General features: G+C 43.4%; 1 protein-coding gene across 1 annotated transcript in view; it reads right to left on the bottom strand.

Annotated features, from left to right (window-relative positions):
• The window catches only part of SH2D4B (SH2 domain containing 4B), an 81,121-nt gene that overhangs the window by 45,959 nt on the left and 15,511 nt on the right, over positions 1-19,651 (bottom strand). The window contains exons 2-3 of the mRNA XM_060125703.1: positions 8,614-8,773; positions 7,380-7,527 (exon numbers count right to left, since the gene is read on the bottom strand). Of these exons, the coding sequence (XP_059981686.1) occupies positions 7,380-7,527; positions 8,614-8,773 (308 nt within the window). The remainder of the gene's footprint in view (positions 1-7,379; positions 7,528-8,613; positions 8,774-19,651) is intronic.

Raw genomic sequence — 19,651 nt, 5'->3', positions numbered from 1 at the left:
TCCAAATATAGTTACATTCTAAAATACTGGAGGTTGGGACTTCAACATATGTATTTAAGCGGACACAATTTAGGACACTGAAGGGTCATGACTGGCGTACCGTAGATAAATAGCATTTGACCAACCACCTCAAATTAAATGCAGTGTTCCTACTCCAACCAGCTGTGGTGACGTGAAGCAGCAAGGTCAATGGCAGTGCCCACTCCCCCGACCCCAACCCGGCAACCTCCATTCTACTCTCTGCTTCTACAAGTTCGACTTTGTTAGACTCCACATTTAAGCGAGCTCATGCAACATCTGGCTTTCTGTGTCTAGCTTATTTCACTTAGCATAATGTTCTCCAAGTTCATCCGTGTTGTCACAACTGGCAGGATTTCCTTCTCTTTTAAGACTGAATAATATTCCACCGTATATACATATATACTACTTCTTTTATCTATTCTTCTGTCTATAGATACTTAAGCTGTGTTTGATGAAAAGGCACAAAGTTTCAGTTATGCAGCATGAATAAATTCTGGACATCTAATGTACAGCACGAGGACTATAAATTAACACTGTATTGTATATTTGAAATTGTCTCAGGGTAAATCTTAAGTGTTCTCATCACACACACAAAAAGTAACTAGGTGAAGTGATGGATATGTTAATTAGCTTGACTGGGTAATCATTTCACAAGGTACCTGTATATCAAAACATCACATTGTACACTTTAAACACATACAATTTTGATTTGTCAATTACACCTCAATAAAGATGGGAAAAAATTACTCCCAATAAATAAATAAATAGATAGATAGACGGATGGCAGTGCCACTGTTCACTCAATCCTTTCCTCCTGAGATTGAGACAACACCTAAGAGCCAGAAACCTGCATCAACCTCCATCTCAAAGGAAAGCAGCTGGTAAGTTACCGTGACAAAGGCAAGCTCTTCACGGGGAGGCGTCGACAAAAGCAAACGCTTTCAATTACAAATAAGGAGTACTATATATTCTCGCCCTGGTTTTGCTAAAATGCTCAACCTTCACAGCTAAAACTGCCTGAAAACTTTCACTGCTGCTGCTTTCAGAGTCATTTGGCACATCTGTGATGACTGAAGAAAAGGCCATCTTTCTTAGGCTTGGCAGCCAAAGGCCAATGCAGCCAAAAGGCAGATAGGCAAAAACACCCGCCTTCCACCTTAGGAGTCGATTGCTTTTTTCTGGCAAGCCCAAAGCCCTCTGAGCTGTCCAGCTTATTCAATCCCCCTTCTCCTGATAACCCATCAGTAACAGCACACCGCAGGAGCCCACAGAGGCCTGGCCCGTCTCACCCCAATGGAAAATGTCACGGAGACAGATGCTTTTTCTGGAAGGTAGAGTCGTTTTCGTTTTTAGCCTGGCCCCAATGATACCATTGTGCCTTGTGGGATGATGTACTCCCAAAGGACAGGGCCAGGCCTGTGTCGTTTACTCCTCCATCGCCAGTTCCCAGCACAGGGCCTAGCAGATACTGGGTGCTCCACAACACTGACCGAAAGAGTGAGTGAATTAACGAATTGATGAAGAGAGGGTTTGTGACGATCCGTGATGGGGAAAGGGTAAACCACACCACGCTGTCTGGTTGATGCCAGCCTTGTCCAAGAGAAACTCAGATAAAGCCTACAATTTGGGAGAGAAAATGGAAATTGGAAGGTTTTCCCACCAGTTATAACCTGATTGGGAATAAGGCAGCGATAGTTTCTCTAGTTGTGGAGGATGTCACGAGGTGGCCAAAATGAACTCCAGCCTTAAAGGAGAAAAAACAAAAAGAGAGTGGCCTTGAATAGAAAACAGAGAAAAATGAAAGGACAACTTAGCTGTATGGTGTCTTCCTCATCAGGGAAACTGGGAGGAGGCGGGAGGGGGCAGGAGACTTGGAGGTGGAGAAAGGAGGTCACAGGCCCTGAGGGACAGGGAGAGAGCGGGATCCTTAACCCATGTTCTGTGGTCGGAAGCAGAGGGAGAAGCATTCAAAATCAGTCTTATGGGTTAAGAAAGCAGGGGAAAAAAATGCAAATTTTATCTGGCCTCATGATCTCCTTTTTTCTAAAAAAAAAAACTTCTATGTAAATCTCATTCAAATGGTACCAGCCACAACAGAATGGTTTTTAAACATGTTTTTAGCTGTCTGTATCTCCTATTTTGAAGTTCCCTCTTTAACCCTACACAAGGTTCTGAGATTGCTTTCCCCCCATTTTCTAAAAGGAATTTCCTATGACCAGGAGAATTCGCAGAACACGTCTACAAACTCAGCACAGGCTGCCCAAAGTGAGCCCAGCCAACCTCCCTCCACCACCAGGCTTCTCATCCAGGTTCTCTCCTCTCCTCTAGCCCCCACCCCTCTCCCCCTTCTGGGTGGTAAAAAAATAAAATAAAACAAACAAACAACAACAAAAACCCCCTCAGCACAGCCATTCCAAGCACATTCTCTCTCCTCCAAGCCTGCACCTCCTTCCCAGGTCCCCACGGTTAGAGGGTGGTGCCCTGTACCCATCCCTCAGCCTGGGGCTCAGACACTTTGCTCTCTGCTTTCCCTCATCCCGACATCTAATTGATGCCAAGCCTTGTTGATTTCACGACCACCGTTTCTCTCTGCCCATCCCCTTCTATCTCTCCATAGTCACAGACTCTGTCCAGACCCTTATTTCCCACTTTGACCACTGCAAAGATCTCCTAATTGGCCTCTCTCTCCCTGCAAACTTTCATCACTTGAATCACACCATCCGCACCAGTTATCCTCATAAAACTTGATCCAACCATGGCTCTCTGTATCCTCACAGGTCTGCTTTGCCCACAGAAAACAGTCCACCTCCTTAGCGTAGCATCCAAGGACTCCACAGCCTACCTTTCCACGTTTACATCTGGCTCCACCCATTGTGTGCTTTTTTCTCTGCCCCCAGCGGACCATTCATCGTTCCACAGATCTCCTTTCCATTTCCTGTCTTTGCTCGTGCAAGACTCCTGGAGAGACCTTCGCCCTCTATGGTCCCCTGGGCGTGGTTAGGGCTGAGGGCTGCTCATAGAGTTGTCTCTCCCCTGGCGCCCTGTAAGCTTTTTGAGAGCAGGGAGTTTATTACTACCACCACCACCTTCCCCCAAACAACCTGCACTTAGGTTCTCAGGGGGAAAAAAGTATTATATTAGATGAATATTATCGCTGCATTGCTGCATGCAAGACTCACATTATGTTAGAATCTTGGTGTTGAAAGACACATAAAAACTATCTAAACCAATTTCTAGCCCGATGCATAAATCCCTTTGGCAAAGCTGTTGTAGTTATCTATTGCTAAGTAACAACAAGCTATCAGCAAATTTAGTGGCTTAAAACACAACCGTTATATGTGCTTGTGATTCTGTGGACTATTAATTCGGGCGGGGCTTGGCTGGGTGGCCCTTCAGCCCTACATTGTGTCAGCCAAGGTCAATCACTTGGTTGAGGTCATTGACTGGAAGAACCACGAAGGCTTCACTCACGTGCCTGGTGCCTCGGTGTTCCTCCACGTAGCCTCTGTTTGGCTCTAGCCTGGGTGTCCTTGCAACTTGGCAGTCTAGGGCAAGGAGGGCTTCTCATGAGGCAGCTTCCAAAAGTGAGCATTGCCAGAGGGGCAAAGGTAGAAGCTACAAATCTCTTACAGCCCGTCCTCAGAAGTTACACAGAGTCACTTCCACCGCATCCTACAGACCAAAGCTCGCCACAAGGCCGGCGGAGACTCAGAGCATGGGAAGCAGACCCCACTTCTCAAAGGGAGGTGAGGCCAAAAACTTACCGAGAGGCATATTTAATCCACCACAGAAACCTTTTCAGATACTTTCAGCCTACACGTAACCATTTCCTGTGATGAAGAGCTCATCACAATACACGGGTAGTTCATTTACAGACAGCTCTGACAGAAAATATCCCAGCTCATAAACATGGACTGTCCAATGCCAGAGTCTGATCTGATGTTCCTTAATGAGCCCCTCCAGGGCCTCAGAGATGCTACCTGCACTTCTGAGGCTCCTCAAAATGCAGACATATCCGTCAGGGTTATTATGTATATTAAACACATCCACACTTAGAAAATTAATTTTTAAAACCCAAACAAACACATAATAACAACAACCTTCTTTGGAAATAACACCAAAGCCTGCATTTGGGTCCCTCAGTGAACCTGATGCCTGGCCACAGAGCTTTATGATCCTTCCATGAACCCCGACACAGAGCCAGCCCACAATTTATACCCGTCGATCACTGAGGTCCTCAAGAAGAACATCAACCAGGAAATCTCTGCTGGGAACTGAGCCCCAAGACCCCAGCTCCACTGAGCTACCCTCCCAGCATCTGGGACTCAGCTCACCTCTAGGGAGGAGGGAGTCCAGAAATTGGAACAGGTGACTTTCACTGTTGGAGACATATAAAAAGTATTGTTTTTCTTCCCCAGCAGATTTAAATAATCATATGCAAAATCCAACAATACAACCTAAATACCTCTCCACTGTGGCTTAGATCTGAGTTACTATTATGGAATCATATTGTTAATTTCAATCAGTGTGATAATGATTATTGTGGCTGTGACAGGACGTGTCCTTTTTCGTGGAAGATCCTTGCTGAAGGGTTTGATCAGGAGGCAGCAAACTGAGGCTCCCAGGCCAAACCTGGCTGACATGCATTATCAAAAGCCTCACTGGACCACAGCCACACCCTTTTGTTTACATATTGTCTGTGGCTGCTTTTGTGCTACGATGGTCTGGGTGAGTAGTTGTGACAGAGGCAGACCCAAAAAGCCCAAAATATTGATTATCTGGTCCTTTACAGAAAATAGTTTGCTAACCGTTGGGTTAGAGTTACTATGTCTGCCACTTTCTCTCAAATTGTTCAGCAAAATGACAGCAACCAAACAGTGCATACATGTATCTGTATGTGTGTGTGTGTGCCTGCGTGCATGGAGAGAGAAGGAAAGAGAGTGAAAATGTGGCAAAATATTAATAATTGGTCAATTTAAGTAGATAATATATGAGTATTCATTTTATTTTTCTTTCCACTTTTCTTCAAGTTTGAATTTTTTTTTTAAATAAAGTGTTTTAGAGTAAATATTGCTTCACTTAAAAACTCAAAAGATGGGAATTCCCTGATGGTCCAGTGGTTAGGACTCTGTGCTCTCACTGCTGAGGGCCCGGGTTCAATCCCTGGTCGGGGAACTAAAATCCCACAAGCCATATGGTGCAGCCAAAAAAAACAAACACTCAAAAGAATCTCCTAGAAAAAAATGCAACTCATAGGAAAGTTAACTAAGGAGACCAGTAACAATATAAATATATAAATAGCAATTGCAATAAGTTTAAAAATAATGAGCACAATAGCAATAAAAAATATTAAACCTAAAGTTTAATTAGAAAAGAAATGTAGGGCACCTAAATAAAACAATAAATTTTACCAAAGTCCAAAAATTAGAAGCCCACAGGTACGTACGTCATTGAGAATGTTTGGGATTGGGTGGCCAGTGCATTAATAGGTGTTTAAAAAAAAAAAACCTATATCAAAGACAAAAAAGCACCTTTGAATAAAAGGAAGAACATACCACATTCCTGAACAAGAAGATTTACTTGTTCATATTATAAAAATGTTCAGGGGCTTCCCTGGTGGCGCAGTGGTTGGGAGTCCGCCTGCCGATGCAGGGGACACGGGTTCGTGCCCCGGTCTGGGAGGATCCCACATGCTGCGGAGCGGCTGGGCCTGTGAGCCATGGCCACTGAGCCTGCGCGTCCGGAGCCTGTGCTCCGCAAAGGGAGAGGCCACAACAGTGAGAGGCCCACGTACCGCAAAAAAAAAAAAAAATGTTCATCCTCCACAAATACAGCAATAGCATTGATGCAATTCCAATAAAAACCACCACGTTGCTTTTTTGATGTTGGGGGGAGGGGGATAGTGAGAAAATATTTCAAAAGTATCTCTAACAGGAAAAAATGGATGAGATTAGCCAAGGACATTTTAGAAATGAAGAGTAATGATAGACTCTGACTTTAATAGATGGTAAAATTTATGTTAAAGCTGCATATAATTAAACAATTAAATCTGGCTCAGGAATAATCAGTCAAGGAAGAAAAAGCCACGAAAAGATCCCAAAGTAAGTAAGAATCGAGGCAGCAAATCCAGTGAGAGGAGAGAGGATGGTTTACACAGTAAATGATGTTAGGATAACGGGCTAGCCATTTGGAAGAAAATAAAGTGAGAGCCATACATCATACCACACTCCAGAGTGAAGAAAAATTAAGTGCAAAGAAATGAAATAAGGAAAGATATATAAAACAGTGTCGATTAGTATTTTTATAAGCTTGTGATGGCACAGATCTTTCTATGCATAAAACAAATAATAAAGAAAATGATCGATATAGTTGGCTAATAAAAATTTTAACTTTCTGTACATCCCAAACCACTATAACCAAAATTAAGAAAATAGCAACAACAACACTGAGAAAAAATATTTGCAATAGAAATGATATTAAGGGGTCAATGTCCCCATTATCTAATCATTATGGGGGGAAAAGTTTTTAAAAATTCAAAAATGAGCAAATGCCATTAACATACAATTCACAAAATAATACAATTGTTGAGATTCAGCATGATTATCATTTTTTTCTTTTTGTTTATAGTATTTTCTGAGCTTTCTATCCCCCCAAAATGCATTATTCCTGTAGAAAAAAAAAAAATCTCAAAATAGGAGCCAGGAAAAAATTTTTTTCTTTTTCGGGAAACCTAAGCTTCTTGCCAGAGGACAGTAAAGCTCCTTTAACAGCTCCAAACTCTCTCAGAATGAGTAGATACGCAAGGTTACAAACAACCTCCTATCGTGGGCAAAAGATATACATTTTTCATCTCCTCGAATCCTCCAGAAATCTCAGGTAGGGTGTTGTTACTACCCTAATATTACCGACAAGAAAGTGAAGACTCAGAGAAGTTCAGCAGCCACTCCCTTTTGCTTCCTAAGCTTCCTAAGCTTCCTAAGGTCACACAGCAGTAAGCAATAGAGTTGGAACTGGATCCCAGGCTGGTCTGACCACAAACTCAGCTCTTTTCAGGCCTCGTTTCAGGACCCTTGGGTTGGGATGCAGAGGGATGAGTTCTGATCCTGGCTCTGTCCCCAACCACCAGTACACACAGCCTTCGCAAGTCTCTTCCCCTGTCTGACCCTGATTTCCTCATCTGTTCAAGGGGAAGTGGATTGGCCCAAATGGTGTGTCAAGTTCCTTCCTGCTCAGACATGCCAGATTTTTGTTCTCATAAAGCACTCATTAGCCAAGGACCGGTCGAAACCAGAGATCAACCCCAGGGGCCTGGGGGCTAGAACAGGTGGCCTCACACAGATGCCCAGGCACTGGCCCACCTTGAATTCCTCATGGATGCGCTCCTCCAGGATTTTGGCAGCCTTGCGGTCCTCCGTCTCCACTTTCCACTTCTCCACCAGGATCCGGGCTTTCTCATTGGCCAGAGCATCCCGGAACTTCTTGGTGATCTCTGCCTCCTTCTGTCTCCTTCCAAGAGAACACCAGCAGGTATCAGGAGGTATGGGAAACTGAAGGACCACATGCCAACAGAGCTTCAAATAAAAACCATGCGCAATCATTCTTGGCCTATCAGAACGGCAAATATCTGAGGTTCACAAAACTCAGTGTTAGCAAAGGTGGGGAGTATAAATCACCAGAATTGCTCTGGAAGCCAGAAGATAAAACCTCAGAAACCCCATTTCTCACTCAAGTTTACAAAGGTGTAGGGAAAAGCTCATCAGAGGGTTTTTATAACATAAAAAGTGGCAAACAACCCAAATGTCCCTCAACAAGACCAATAAATTGGGTTTCTCACGTAATGGGATACTATACAGTAATCTTAAATAACACTGTGGATCTATATTAATCAATTTATGAAGGTGTGAATAAAGCAGCTTACAAAGCATGTATTGCCCAAATGCTCACCATGGTTATCTTAGGTGGTGGGTACTGAGTTGTTATTTAATTGATTCTTTACAGTTTTCAATGTTGTTTACATGTTACAATTTTATGATTAAAACACTGTCATTAAAAACTGGGGGAAAAATGTTGGAGTCAACTTCATACAAATTTCCAAGTCTGGCAAAAAATATGTCAAATGTGGTTTATGAAAGAAGTCTGACCCCCCAGTATCCGTAGGGGCTCAACTGTCCATTTTGTGTGAGAAATGGAGGTAACATGACGAGGAACAAGCAGATTTTAAAAGTGAATTCAAATTGCTCTGCTGTCCTTGGGACAACTCAGTGAGGAAAGAGGCAAAAGGATATCATACGCATTATCTCAGTAAATCCAACTACATCCATATAGAAAAGGTGTTGTGATGCCCAAACCACAGATGTGAAAACTGAGGCCCTGGATCAGCTCACCACGAATTAGTGGAGCCAGGATTTGAACCCAAAAGGTCTACCTGATGTAAGACTAGTGCTTGGGTCCCCTAATCTTAGCAGAGCTCCAAACAGCCAGCCAGCTGCCTGGCGCCCCCTCCCTCCCACCCGTAACCTATTGTCCTTAATGTGAACCCACCCCAAGCCTCCGTGTTCAGGACCCGCCCCAGTACCCATTGGCACCTCTCACCAGAGCTCCTCCGCCTCCCTCTGTGCCTGCAGCCGCGCCCTCTCTGCAATCAGCTCCTCAGAGATCTCTTCGTAGGGCTTGTCTCCAGGGCCTTCTCCCATGACCCAGACCCAGACTTCGCCATCTGCCCCCAGGAGCCACTGGATGTGCTTGTCACTCGCTGCCTCACAACACAGGAAGAACAAGGAAGGAAGGAGAAACAGGTCTGAGTTGTACTGAGTCAGGAATGACCTGGGCTGGCCAGGGGTGCACAACCACCACGCCACCCTACAAAACGTGGTCATCTGCAAAGAGGATGCCAGAGAGACATTGACCTGAGTGCAGGTCCACGGCCATCTCCCTCTCCCACTCCCACTAGGAAGCAATATGTCAGCCAAGTCAGTCTGCTGGAGCAGGTGTTCAAAGCTGGAACTGGTGTCCGAAGCCCAGAGACCCTGAAATCTTCAGCACAGAAGACATCAGGTGACAGCACTCGCTGAAGGAAGACTTGTGTCACTCCCAAGCCAAGGCAGTTAGGAGCCCGGGAGTCTTCTCTCTCTCTCTCTCTCTCTCCCCCTCTCTCCCTCCCTCCCTCCCTCCCTCTATCTCTCTATCTATCTATCTCTATCTCTATCTCTATCTCTGTCTCTATCTCTATCTCTATCTCTATCTCTCCTGTCCATTGGCTGGAAATAAGGAACTGGAGATGGTGTCATTGCAAGATGAAGCAGCTGGCCCCTGAGTCTCCCTGACCCACATCAGCCTGTAACCTGAGCAAGAAATAAACCTGTGTTGGATTAAGTCACTGAGATTTTTCAGTTTGCCTGTTCTAACAGATTCCATTGATAACCATGACTAAAATGGAAATCTAAAGTGGGGTACTGGCTGAAACAGGAATATCAACTAAGTGTCACTGCCTTACCAGTGATGTTTAGAGGCTGAATGGCTGGAGATCCACGTGATGCAGGAGCAAAGCACCTGGTAAAGTTATCAGACACTATCACTTAAAAGGCAGACCCTCCTGCCTTCTGAACCTGTCCCCGCTAAGGGAAGGTACTGGAAAATAGAACTTTGGTAGTGGGTTGGTTGCTAGGAGCTGTGTTTGGCAAGATGTTAAGTTCAAGGAAGAATTGAGCATTTTGCAAGTAGAAATGAAAGGGAATAAAGAGAATATAGAAATCCGGGACTTTGTAGGTTTGGAAAAGCCATCTCTTTCTAGGCATTTTGCAAGTAGAAATGAAAGGGAATAAAGAGAATATAGAAATCCGGGACTTTGTAGGTTTGGAAAAGCCATCTCTTTCTAGGGCCCAAACTGCAAGAGATGGGATTTTTAAAGGTTCTGCATGAGTGGCCCAGTAAAACTTTTAAGGTGAATAAAGGGCCCTAGGACACAGATCTCTGTGATGGTCATGAGAATGTGCTCCATGGACATGCCACAACAGGGAGCATAAGTGACTGTGCACTCCAGCTCCCATGCCCTTGTGTTTGCCCGAGGCCATGCTTCCAGAGGAGGCTCCCAGCCTTTGACTGAGCATGGCAGGCTGGTTCCTGGGAGACATGGGACTCCACTGACGGGCAACTCCCCGGAGGCCTTGACAAACCTTCCCTGGACTGCGTGGCTGCCTGGAACACCTCCAGCCAACCTGCCGTCCCCCTCTCCTTCACTCAAGGTCACGCCTGCACTGCCATGCCACGGCTCTCCCAGCCTGCTCCTTTTTCTCTCACAGGCATTTCCTGAACAACAGCCTTGTGTGATTTTCTCCCAACCCTGTCTCTGCCCCTCACAAGCACTCTCAGACTGCAATCTCTCACACTTATTTTTCAAAGAGCCTAACGTAGATGACCTTCAGTTGAAAGGTAGAGGCATCAGGGTGAAGAGGCAAAGAAAAACAGGCAATTTGCGAAATATGTCTAGAGAAGAATCTTCGCTGTTGCTCCCGGCACATGGAAGCAAACAGATCAGAAGCTTCCCAAGTCTCTGAGTCTGGACTAAAAAAGCCTCTGATTGTTCAAGACTTAAACAACCATTGGGCACCCAGCCTCGATGACCAGGGGGCAGGTTTCAAAGGCTATACTGGTCCAAGGAGGATGCGACCCTCAACACTCACTCTGGATGTGGCCAAGGGGCATAATGAACAAGAGGAGCCTCCAGGGCACAGACAGCATCCATTCAAGGCCATCCCTTCACTGCCAGGGCAGGGGGACCTCGCAGAGCCTGACCTGGAGGATTGCAGGATGCTATAGACTAGTGACTGAGTGGGGCTCACACTCCCCCCTTTTCCATAGCGGATATTCTGACCCTGCTCCCCCACTGTACATCGTGTCTTAAAGGTGGGCCGTGTTAGGATGACATGTCTTTTTAGCCATATCAGGACCTTAGAGTGCCTAACGCAGAACACGTGTAGACTGTGAACTTCGGGTTGATGCAGTGACCGGGTGAGACTTGCGGGCATCCCCTTAAGGAGGTGGTGAGTGTATTTATGCAGAGAAGAACAAAACAAGTGAGTAACCAGAATGACAGTTTGTGACAGTGACCACGCTATGTCCAGCACCCCAGCTCCACTCCCCGAGCCCACCAGATGACCACTTTTCTCAGGTTCCCTTCAATTCCATGGGGCCACGTGACTGAATTCTAGTCTGTGGAGCGTCAGGGGAAGTGATTTGTGCCACTTTCAGGCTGAGGCTGGTTGCAATCTGAGTGCCTTTTCCACATTCTCTCTCCCATCCCTTCAGTGGGAAATAAACGACTCCAAGATGGTGGAGCAAAAAACAGCCTGATCCATGAGTCAGTGTTCGAAAGCAAGCCAGGCAGACTGCTGCTACCTAATCCACATCAAACTGTGACCTAATCAGAAATAAACCTTCATTACGTTAACCCACTGGAATTCCAGCGTTTACCTATTGCAGAAGGCAGCATTAATTCCCCCGGCATTGGTATATTTTTAGTATGTTAAAGCAATATAGTAATAGAGGAATATAAGTTTAATTATGACTGATAGAACCAGGGAAGCAACCACTACTAGAATTGTAGGACTTCCAAATTAATAGTGGGCAAAAGTAAATAAGAGGCTTACCAATCCTGCAAAAATACTTAAAGGGAAAAGAGAAAACAACAGAAAATGTGTAGTTATTATAGCAGGCACCGTCAGTTACTTCCTCATCACCCACTCTAGCCACCTTCCTGCCTTACTAAAAACCCCAGTTTGTTTTGGGGAGTAACAGAGATCCCTTGGTTTCAGGAGAGGCAGGTGTCTACCCCAGCCTCAAAGGACAAATAAAATTAGTGTAAACCCATCATGTAAATTTATTCTCCTTGGCAAGTAATCGATCTAGGAGTGACCAGACATCCCCGTTCTTGACAAAGGAGATGCAGGCAGAAGTCCCAATGACGGGGACTCATTCTCGAAACAAAAGGTGAAGACTTCTTAAGGTTGCTGACAAATACTGTTTGATTCCACTCATACAAGGTACCGAGAATAGTCAAATTCGTAGAGTCAGAAGGTACATTGGTAGATGCCAGGGGCCGGGGGAGGGGAGGTAGGAGGAGTGGGGAGTTAGTGTTTAAAGGGGACAGAGTTCCAGTTTAGGAAGGTGAAAAATTCAGGAGATGGATGATGGTGACAGTTGCATAACAATGTGAATGTACTTAGTGCCACCGAACTGTACAGTTAAATATGGTTAAAATAGTATGTTTTATATTATGTGACTTTTACCACAATAAAAAAAAACATTAAAAAAAAAAAAGGTGAACACTTCTTAGGAGAAGCCCCTTCACTCTTTACTCGTTTACCTCACCTCCTTCTTCCTGCGTGGAATGAAGAAGTGATGCCAGGAGCTGCTGGAGGACTTTTGCAGCCATAAGGAGAAAAGCCACATACTAAGGATGAGTAAGCAGAAGGACTGAAGGAGACGGGGCCTCGATGATCTTGCTGAGCAGCTAAACTAATCTATCCATTGCAGTACACCTCCAGAATTCTTATCATTTGAGAAAAATAAGGAACTCCAAGGAATAAAGTTCTGTAGTTATTCAATGAAATGTGGTAATATAAATAAATATGAAAGATTTATTTAATTAGGCAACTATTAATCGTGCATTCTGTTACTTATGGCCAAGCACATCCCTAACTGATACAGATAACAAATGAAAAATAACACAGAATCCCTAAACCCTAAGTATATTAATTAACACAAAAATGGGAAGAGAATTAATTTCCCTATTAAAGATCTGAGACTGTCAGATGTAAATAAAAAGTAAAAGACAAACACTGCTTTGGGAAAACCCTAGATGTTCTCCTTACTGGCTGCAAATAATACTAAATCCTTCCTTGGGGGTGGTGGGATGAATTGGGAGATTGGGATTGACATATATACACTAATAAGTATAAAATAAATAACTGATAAGAACCTGCTGTATAAAAAAAATAAAATTCAAAAAAAAAAAAGGAAAAACACACTATTTAATGTCATTAATTAAGTCATCACTTTTTGACCCTACTTCTAACAAGGCATATTTCATTATAGCTTCAGTGTCAATTTTCTCTTCTTTTACTAAATTAAAATTCCACTAGAATGGTCACTAAATTAAATCTCTACTGGTGAACATTCTAACCCTGTAATTCTGGGCATAAGGGTGTTTCACAAGACAGCTGTCCTTAGAAAATGCTGCCAGTTTTTTATATATATATATATATATATATATATATATTTTTTTTTTTTTTTTTTTCTGTACGCGGGCCTCTCACTGTTGTGGCCTCTCCCGTTGCGGAGCACAGGCTCCGGACACGCAGGCTCAGCGGCCATGGCTCATGGGCCTAGCCGCTCTGATCTTCCCAGACTGGGGCATGAACCCGTGTCCCCTGCATCGGCAGGCAGACTCTCAACCACTGCGCCACCAGGGAAGCCCCGCCAGTTATATTTTTGAATTTAGGTTAGATAAAGTATTCCCAAGTTTTCTCCATCATGGAAAAACAATAATAATAATAATAAATCCTTCCTTCTCTTGATGGAGAAAAAAAAGTAAAATCCAATTCTGTACTATTTAAATAAAACACACATGTAAAAAAGAAAAAGTTTAAAAATAAAGATCTAGTTAACAATAGACCATACAAAGGCAAGCAAAAAGAAAGCAGAAGTGGCAATGTCAGACAAAGTAAATTCAAGGACAAATGTGTTAGACCAGACAAAAAAGTATATTACGTAATTATAAAAGATGCAACCCACAAAGAAGACATAACAGTCATAAAACTTTATACAACAAACAACATAGCAGACAACTGCATAAAACAAAAACTCCTAACAACACAATGAGAATTTCAAAATGTATATATACTCATGGTGGAGAGTTTCGCTATATTTATTTACGAGGCTGGTAGACCAAATAGATTTTTAAAATTAATAATATAGAGGATTTGAATAATATAGTCAACAAATTTTACTTAAGAACTACAGAACTTTACTCCTTAAACATTGACAATATACTTTTCTTCTTCTGATCTTGCAATTATGAGAAAATTTTATAGACCGCATCGTCAAATAATAATACAAAACTTAGAAATCAATGGAGTAAAATAGCCATCAAGAAAATATCTCCTAGAGGGCTTCCGGGAAGATGGCGGAAGAGTAAGAAGCGGAGATCACCTTCCTCCCCACAGATACACCAGAAATACATCTACACGTGGAACAACTCCTACAGAACACCTACTGAACACTGGCAGAAGACCTCAGACCTCCCAAAAGGCAAGACACTCCCCACGTACCTGGGTAGGGCAAAAGAAAAAAGGAAAAAACAGAGACAAAAGAATAGGGACGGGTCCTGCACCAGCGGGAGGGAGCTGTGAAGGAGGAAAAGTTTCCACACACTAGGAAGCCCCTTCGCGGGCGGAGACTGCGGGAGGCGGAGGGGGGAGCTTCGCAGCCGCGGAGGAGAGCACAGCAACAGGGGTGCGGAGGGCAAAGCGGAGAGATTCCCGCACAGAGGATCAGGGCCTACCGGCACTCACCAGCCCGAGAGGCTTGTCTACTCACCCGCCGGGGCGGGAGGGGCTGCGAGCTGAGGCTCGGGCTTCGGTCGGAGCGCCGGGAGAGGACTGGGGTTGGCGGCGTGAACACAGCCTGCAGGGGGTTACTGCACCACGGCTAGCCGGGAGGGAGTCCGGGGAAAAGTCTGGACCTGCCGAAGAGGCAAGAGGCTTTTTCTTCCCTCTTTGTTTCCTGGTGCGCGAGGAGAGGGGATTAAGAACGCTGCTTCACGGAGCTCCAGAGACGGGCGCGAGCCGCGGCTAAAAGCGCGGACCCCAGAGACAGACATGAGACGCTAAGGCTGCTGCTGCCGCCACCAAGAAGCCTGAGTGTGAGCACAGGTCACTATCAACACCCCCTTTCCACGGAGCCTGTGCAGCCCGCCACTGCCAGGGTCCCGGGATCCAGGGACAACTTGGGAGAATGGGAGAACGCACGGCGCGCCTCAGACTGTTGCGACGTCACGACGGCCTCTGCCGCCGCAGGCCCGCCCCGCCCTCCATGCCCCTCCCTCCCCGCCGGCCTGAGTGAGCCAGAGCCCCTGAATCAGCGGCTCCTTTAACCTCGTCCTGTCTGAGCGAAGAACAGACGCCCTCCGGCGACCTACACGCAGAGGCGGGGCCAAATCCAAAGCTGAGGCCCCGGGAGCTGTGAGAACAAAGAAGAGAAAGGGAAATCTCTCCCAGCAGCCTCAGAAGCAGCGGATTAAAGCTCCACAATCAACCTGATGTACCTGCATCTGTGGAATACATGAATAGACAACGAATCATCCCAAATTGAGGAGGTGGACTTTGAGAGCAAGATTTATGATTTTTTCCCCTTTTCCTCTTTTTGTGAGTGTGTATGTGTATGCTTCTGTGTGAGATTTTGTCTGTATAGCTTTGCTTCCACCATTTGTCCTAGGGTTCTATCCGTCCGTTTTTCTTTTCCTTAATAATTATTTTTTTATTTTAATAACTTTATTATATTTTATCTTACTTTATTTTACTTTATCTTCTTTCTTTCTTTCTTTTTTTCCTTCCTTCCCTCCTTCCTTCCTTCCTTCCTCCCTCCCTCCCTCCCTCCCTCCCTCCCTCCCTCCCTCCTTCCCTCCCTCCCTCCCTTCTTTCTTTCTTTCTACTTCTACTCATTCTTTCTTTCTACTTTTTCTCCCTTTTATTCTGAGCCGTGTGGATGAAAGGCTCTTGGTGCTGTAGCCAGGAGTCAGTGCTGTGTCTCTGAGGTAGGAGAGCCAACTTCAGGACACTGGTCCACAAGAGACCTCCCAGCTCCACATAATATCAAACGGTGAAAATCTCCCAGAGATCTCCATCTCAACACCAGCAGCCAGCTTCACGCAACGACCAGAAAGCTACAGTACTGGACATCCTATGCCAAGCAACTAGCAAGACAGGAACACAACACCACCCATTAGCAGAGAGGCTGCCTAAAATCATAAGTCCACAGACACCCCAAAACACACCACCAGATGTGGACCTGCCCACCAGAAAGACAAGATCCAGCCTCATCCACCACAACACAGGCACTAGTCCTCTCCACCAGGAAGCCTACACAACCCACTGAACCAACATTAGCCACTGGGAACAGACACCAAAAACAATGGGAACTACGAACCTGCAGCCTGCAAAAAGGAGACTCCAAACACAGTAAGATAAGCAAAATGAGAAAACAGAAAAACACACAGCAGATGAAGGAGCAAGATAAAAACCCACCAGACCTAACAAATGGAGAGGAAATAGGCAGTCTATCTGAAAAAGAATTCAGAATAATGATAGTAAAAATGATCCAAAATCTTGGAAATAGAATGGACAAAATGCAAGAAACATTTAACAAGGACCTAGAAGAACTAAAGATGAAACAAGCAACGATGAACAACACAATAAATGAGATTAAAAATACTCTAGAAGGGATCAATAGCAGAATAACTGAGGCAGAAGGACGGATAAGTGACCTGGAAGATAAAATAGTGGAAATAACTACTGCAGAGCAAAATAAAGAAAAAAGAATGAAAAGAACTGAGGACAGTCTCAGAGACCTCTGGGATAACATTAAACGCACCAACATTCGAATTATAGGGGTTCCAGAAGAAGAAGAGAAAAAGAAAGGGACTGAGAAAATATTTGAAGAGATTATAGTTGAAAACTTCCCTAATATGGGAAAGGAACTACTTAATCAAGTCCAGGAAGCACAGAGAGTCCCATACAGTATAAATCCAAGGAGAAATACACCAAGACACATATTAATCAAACTGTCAAAAATTAAATACAAAGAAAACATATTAAAAGCAGCAAGGGAAAAACAACAAATAACATACAAGGGAATCCCCATAAGGTTAACAGCTGATCTTTCAGCAGAAACTCTGCAAGCCAGAAGGGAGTGGCAGGACATATTTAAAGTGATGAAGGAGAAAAACCTGCAACCAAGATTACTCTACCCAGCAAGGATCTCATTCAGATTTGATGGAGAAATTAAAACCTTTACAGACAAGCAAAAGCTGAGAGAGTTCAGCACCACCAAACCAGCTCTACAACAACTGCTAAAGGAACTTCTCTAGGCAAGAAACACAAGAGAAGGAAAAGACCTACAATAACGAACCCAAAACAATTAAGAAAATGGTAATAGGAACATACATATCGATAATTACCTTAAATGTAAATGGACTAAATGCTCCCACCAAAAGACACAGATTGGCTGAATGGATACAAAAAGAAGACCCATATATTTGCTGTCTACAGGAGACCCACTTCAGACCTAGAGACACATACAGACTGAAAGTAAGGGGATGGAAAGAGATATTTCATGCAAATGGAAACCAAAAGAAAGCTGGAGTAGCAATTCTCATATCAGACAAAATAGACTTTAAAATAAAGACTATTAGAAGAGACAGAGAAGTACATTACATAATGATCAAGGTATCGATCCAAGAGGAAGATATAACAATTGTAGATATTTATGTACGTAACATAGGAGCACCTCAATACATAAGGCAAATACTAATAGCCATAAAAGGGGAAATTGACAGTAATACATTCATAGTAGGGGACTTTAACACCCCACTTTCACCAATGGACAGATCATCCAAAATGAAAATAAATAAGGAAACACAAGCTTTAAATGATACATTAAACAAGGTGGACTTAATTGATATTTATAGGACATTCCATCCAAAAACAACAGAATACACATTTTTCTCAAGTGCTCATGGAACATTCTCCAGGATAGATCATATCTTGGGTCACAAGTCAAGCCTTGGTAAATTTAAGAAAATTGAAGTTGTTTCAAATATCTTTTCCGACCACAACGCTATGAGACTAGATATCAATTACAGGAAAAGATCTGTAAAAAATACAAACACATGGAGGCTAAACAATACACTACTTAATAACGAAGTGATCACTGAAGAAATCAAAGAGGAAATCAAAAAAATACCTAGAAACAAATGACAGTGGAGCCACAACGACCCAGAATCTATGGGAGGCAGCAAAAGCAGTTCTAAGAGGGAAGTTTATAGCAATACAGTCCTACCTTAAGAAACAGGAAACCTCTCGAATAAACAACCTAACCTTGCACCTAAAGCAATTAGAGAAAGAAGAACCAAAAAACCCCAAAGTTAGCAGAAGGAAAGAAATCATAAAAATCCGATCAGAAATAAATGAAAAAGAAATGAAGGAAATGATAGCAAAGATCAATAAAACTAAAAGCTGGTTCTTTGAGAAGATAAACAAAATTGATAAACCATTAGCCAGACTCATCAAGAAAAAAAGGGAGAAGACTCAAATCAATAGAATTAGAAAGGAAAAAGGAGAAGTAACAACTGACACTGCAGAAATACAAAAGATCATCAGAGATTACTACAAGCAACTCTATGACAATAAAATGGACAACCTGGAAGAAATGGACAAATTCTTAGAAATGCACAACATGCCAAGACTGAATCAGGAAGAAATAGAAAATATGAACAGACCAATCACAAGCACTGAAATTGAAACTGTGATTAAAAATCTTCCAACAAACAAAAGCCCAGGACCAGATGGCTTCACAGGTGAATTCTATCAAACATTTAGAGAAGAGCTAACACCTATCCTTCTCAAACTCTTCCAAAATATAGCAGAGGGAGGAACACTCCCAAACACATTCTACGAGGCCACCATCACCTTGATACCAAAACCAGACAAGGATGTTGCAAAGAAAAAAACTCCAGGCCAATATCACTGATGAACATAGATGCAAAAATCCTCAACAAAATACTAGCAAACAGAATCCAACAGCACATTAAAAGGATCATACCCCATGATCAAGTGGGGTTTATTCCAGGAATGCAAAGATTCTTCAATATACGCAAAACAATCAATGTGATACACCATATTAATAAATTGAAGGAGAAAAACCATATGATCATCTCAATAGATGCAGAGAAAGCTTTCGACAAAATTCAACACCCATTTATGATAAAAACCCTGCAGAAAGTAGGCACAGAGGGAACTTTCCTCAACATAATAAAGGCCATATATGACAAACCCACGGCCAACATCATCCTCAATGGTGAAAAACTGAAAGCATTTCCACTAAGATCAGGAACAAGACAAGGTTGCCCCCTCTCACCACTCTTACTCAACATAGTTTTGAAGGAAAAAGCAATATTTGCTTAAATTTTGGATATGAGTTGTGAAAGAAAAAGAGCAAGAAAACTCTAACTTTTCAGCTTAAGCAATGGAATGGATGGTCATATTACTGAAAAGAGTAACATGAAAGAAACTGCTTGGATAAATCAACATTTCTGTTTGGGCTAAATTAAGTTTGAGACGTCTATTAGACATCCAATAGGCAGTTGAATAAAACAGACTTCAGAGGAGAGGCTGGAACTAAAATATAATTTTTTGAAGGCATCAGTGTATAGATATTTAAAGCCACAAAACTGGACGAGAGCAGGTAGAGAGTGAGTGTAGACAGACAACAGGAGAGGTCGAAGGACTGAAGCCCAGCACACTCCAACACCTAGATAGGAGGAGGACCCCCAAGGAGATGAGGACAAAGAAGCCTG

Source organism: Lagenorhynchus albirostris, chromosome 16, assembly GCF_949774975.1.
Source record: "Lagenorhynchus albirostris chromosome 16, mLagAlb1.1, whole genome shotgun sequence".
NCBI classification, from domain to species: domain Eukaryota; kingdom Metazoa; phylum Chordata; class Mammalia; order Artiodactyla; family Delphinidae; genus Lagenorhynchus; species Lagenorhynchus albirostris.
The sequence above is the reverse complement of the archived record's forward strand: the minus strand, read 5'-3'. Positions and strand labels throughout refer to the sequence as shown.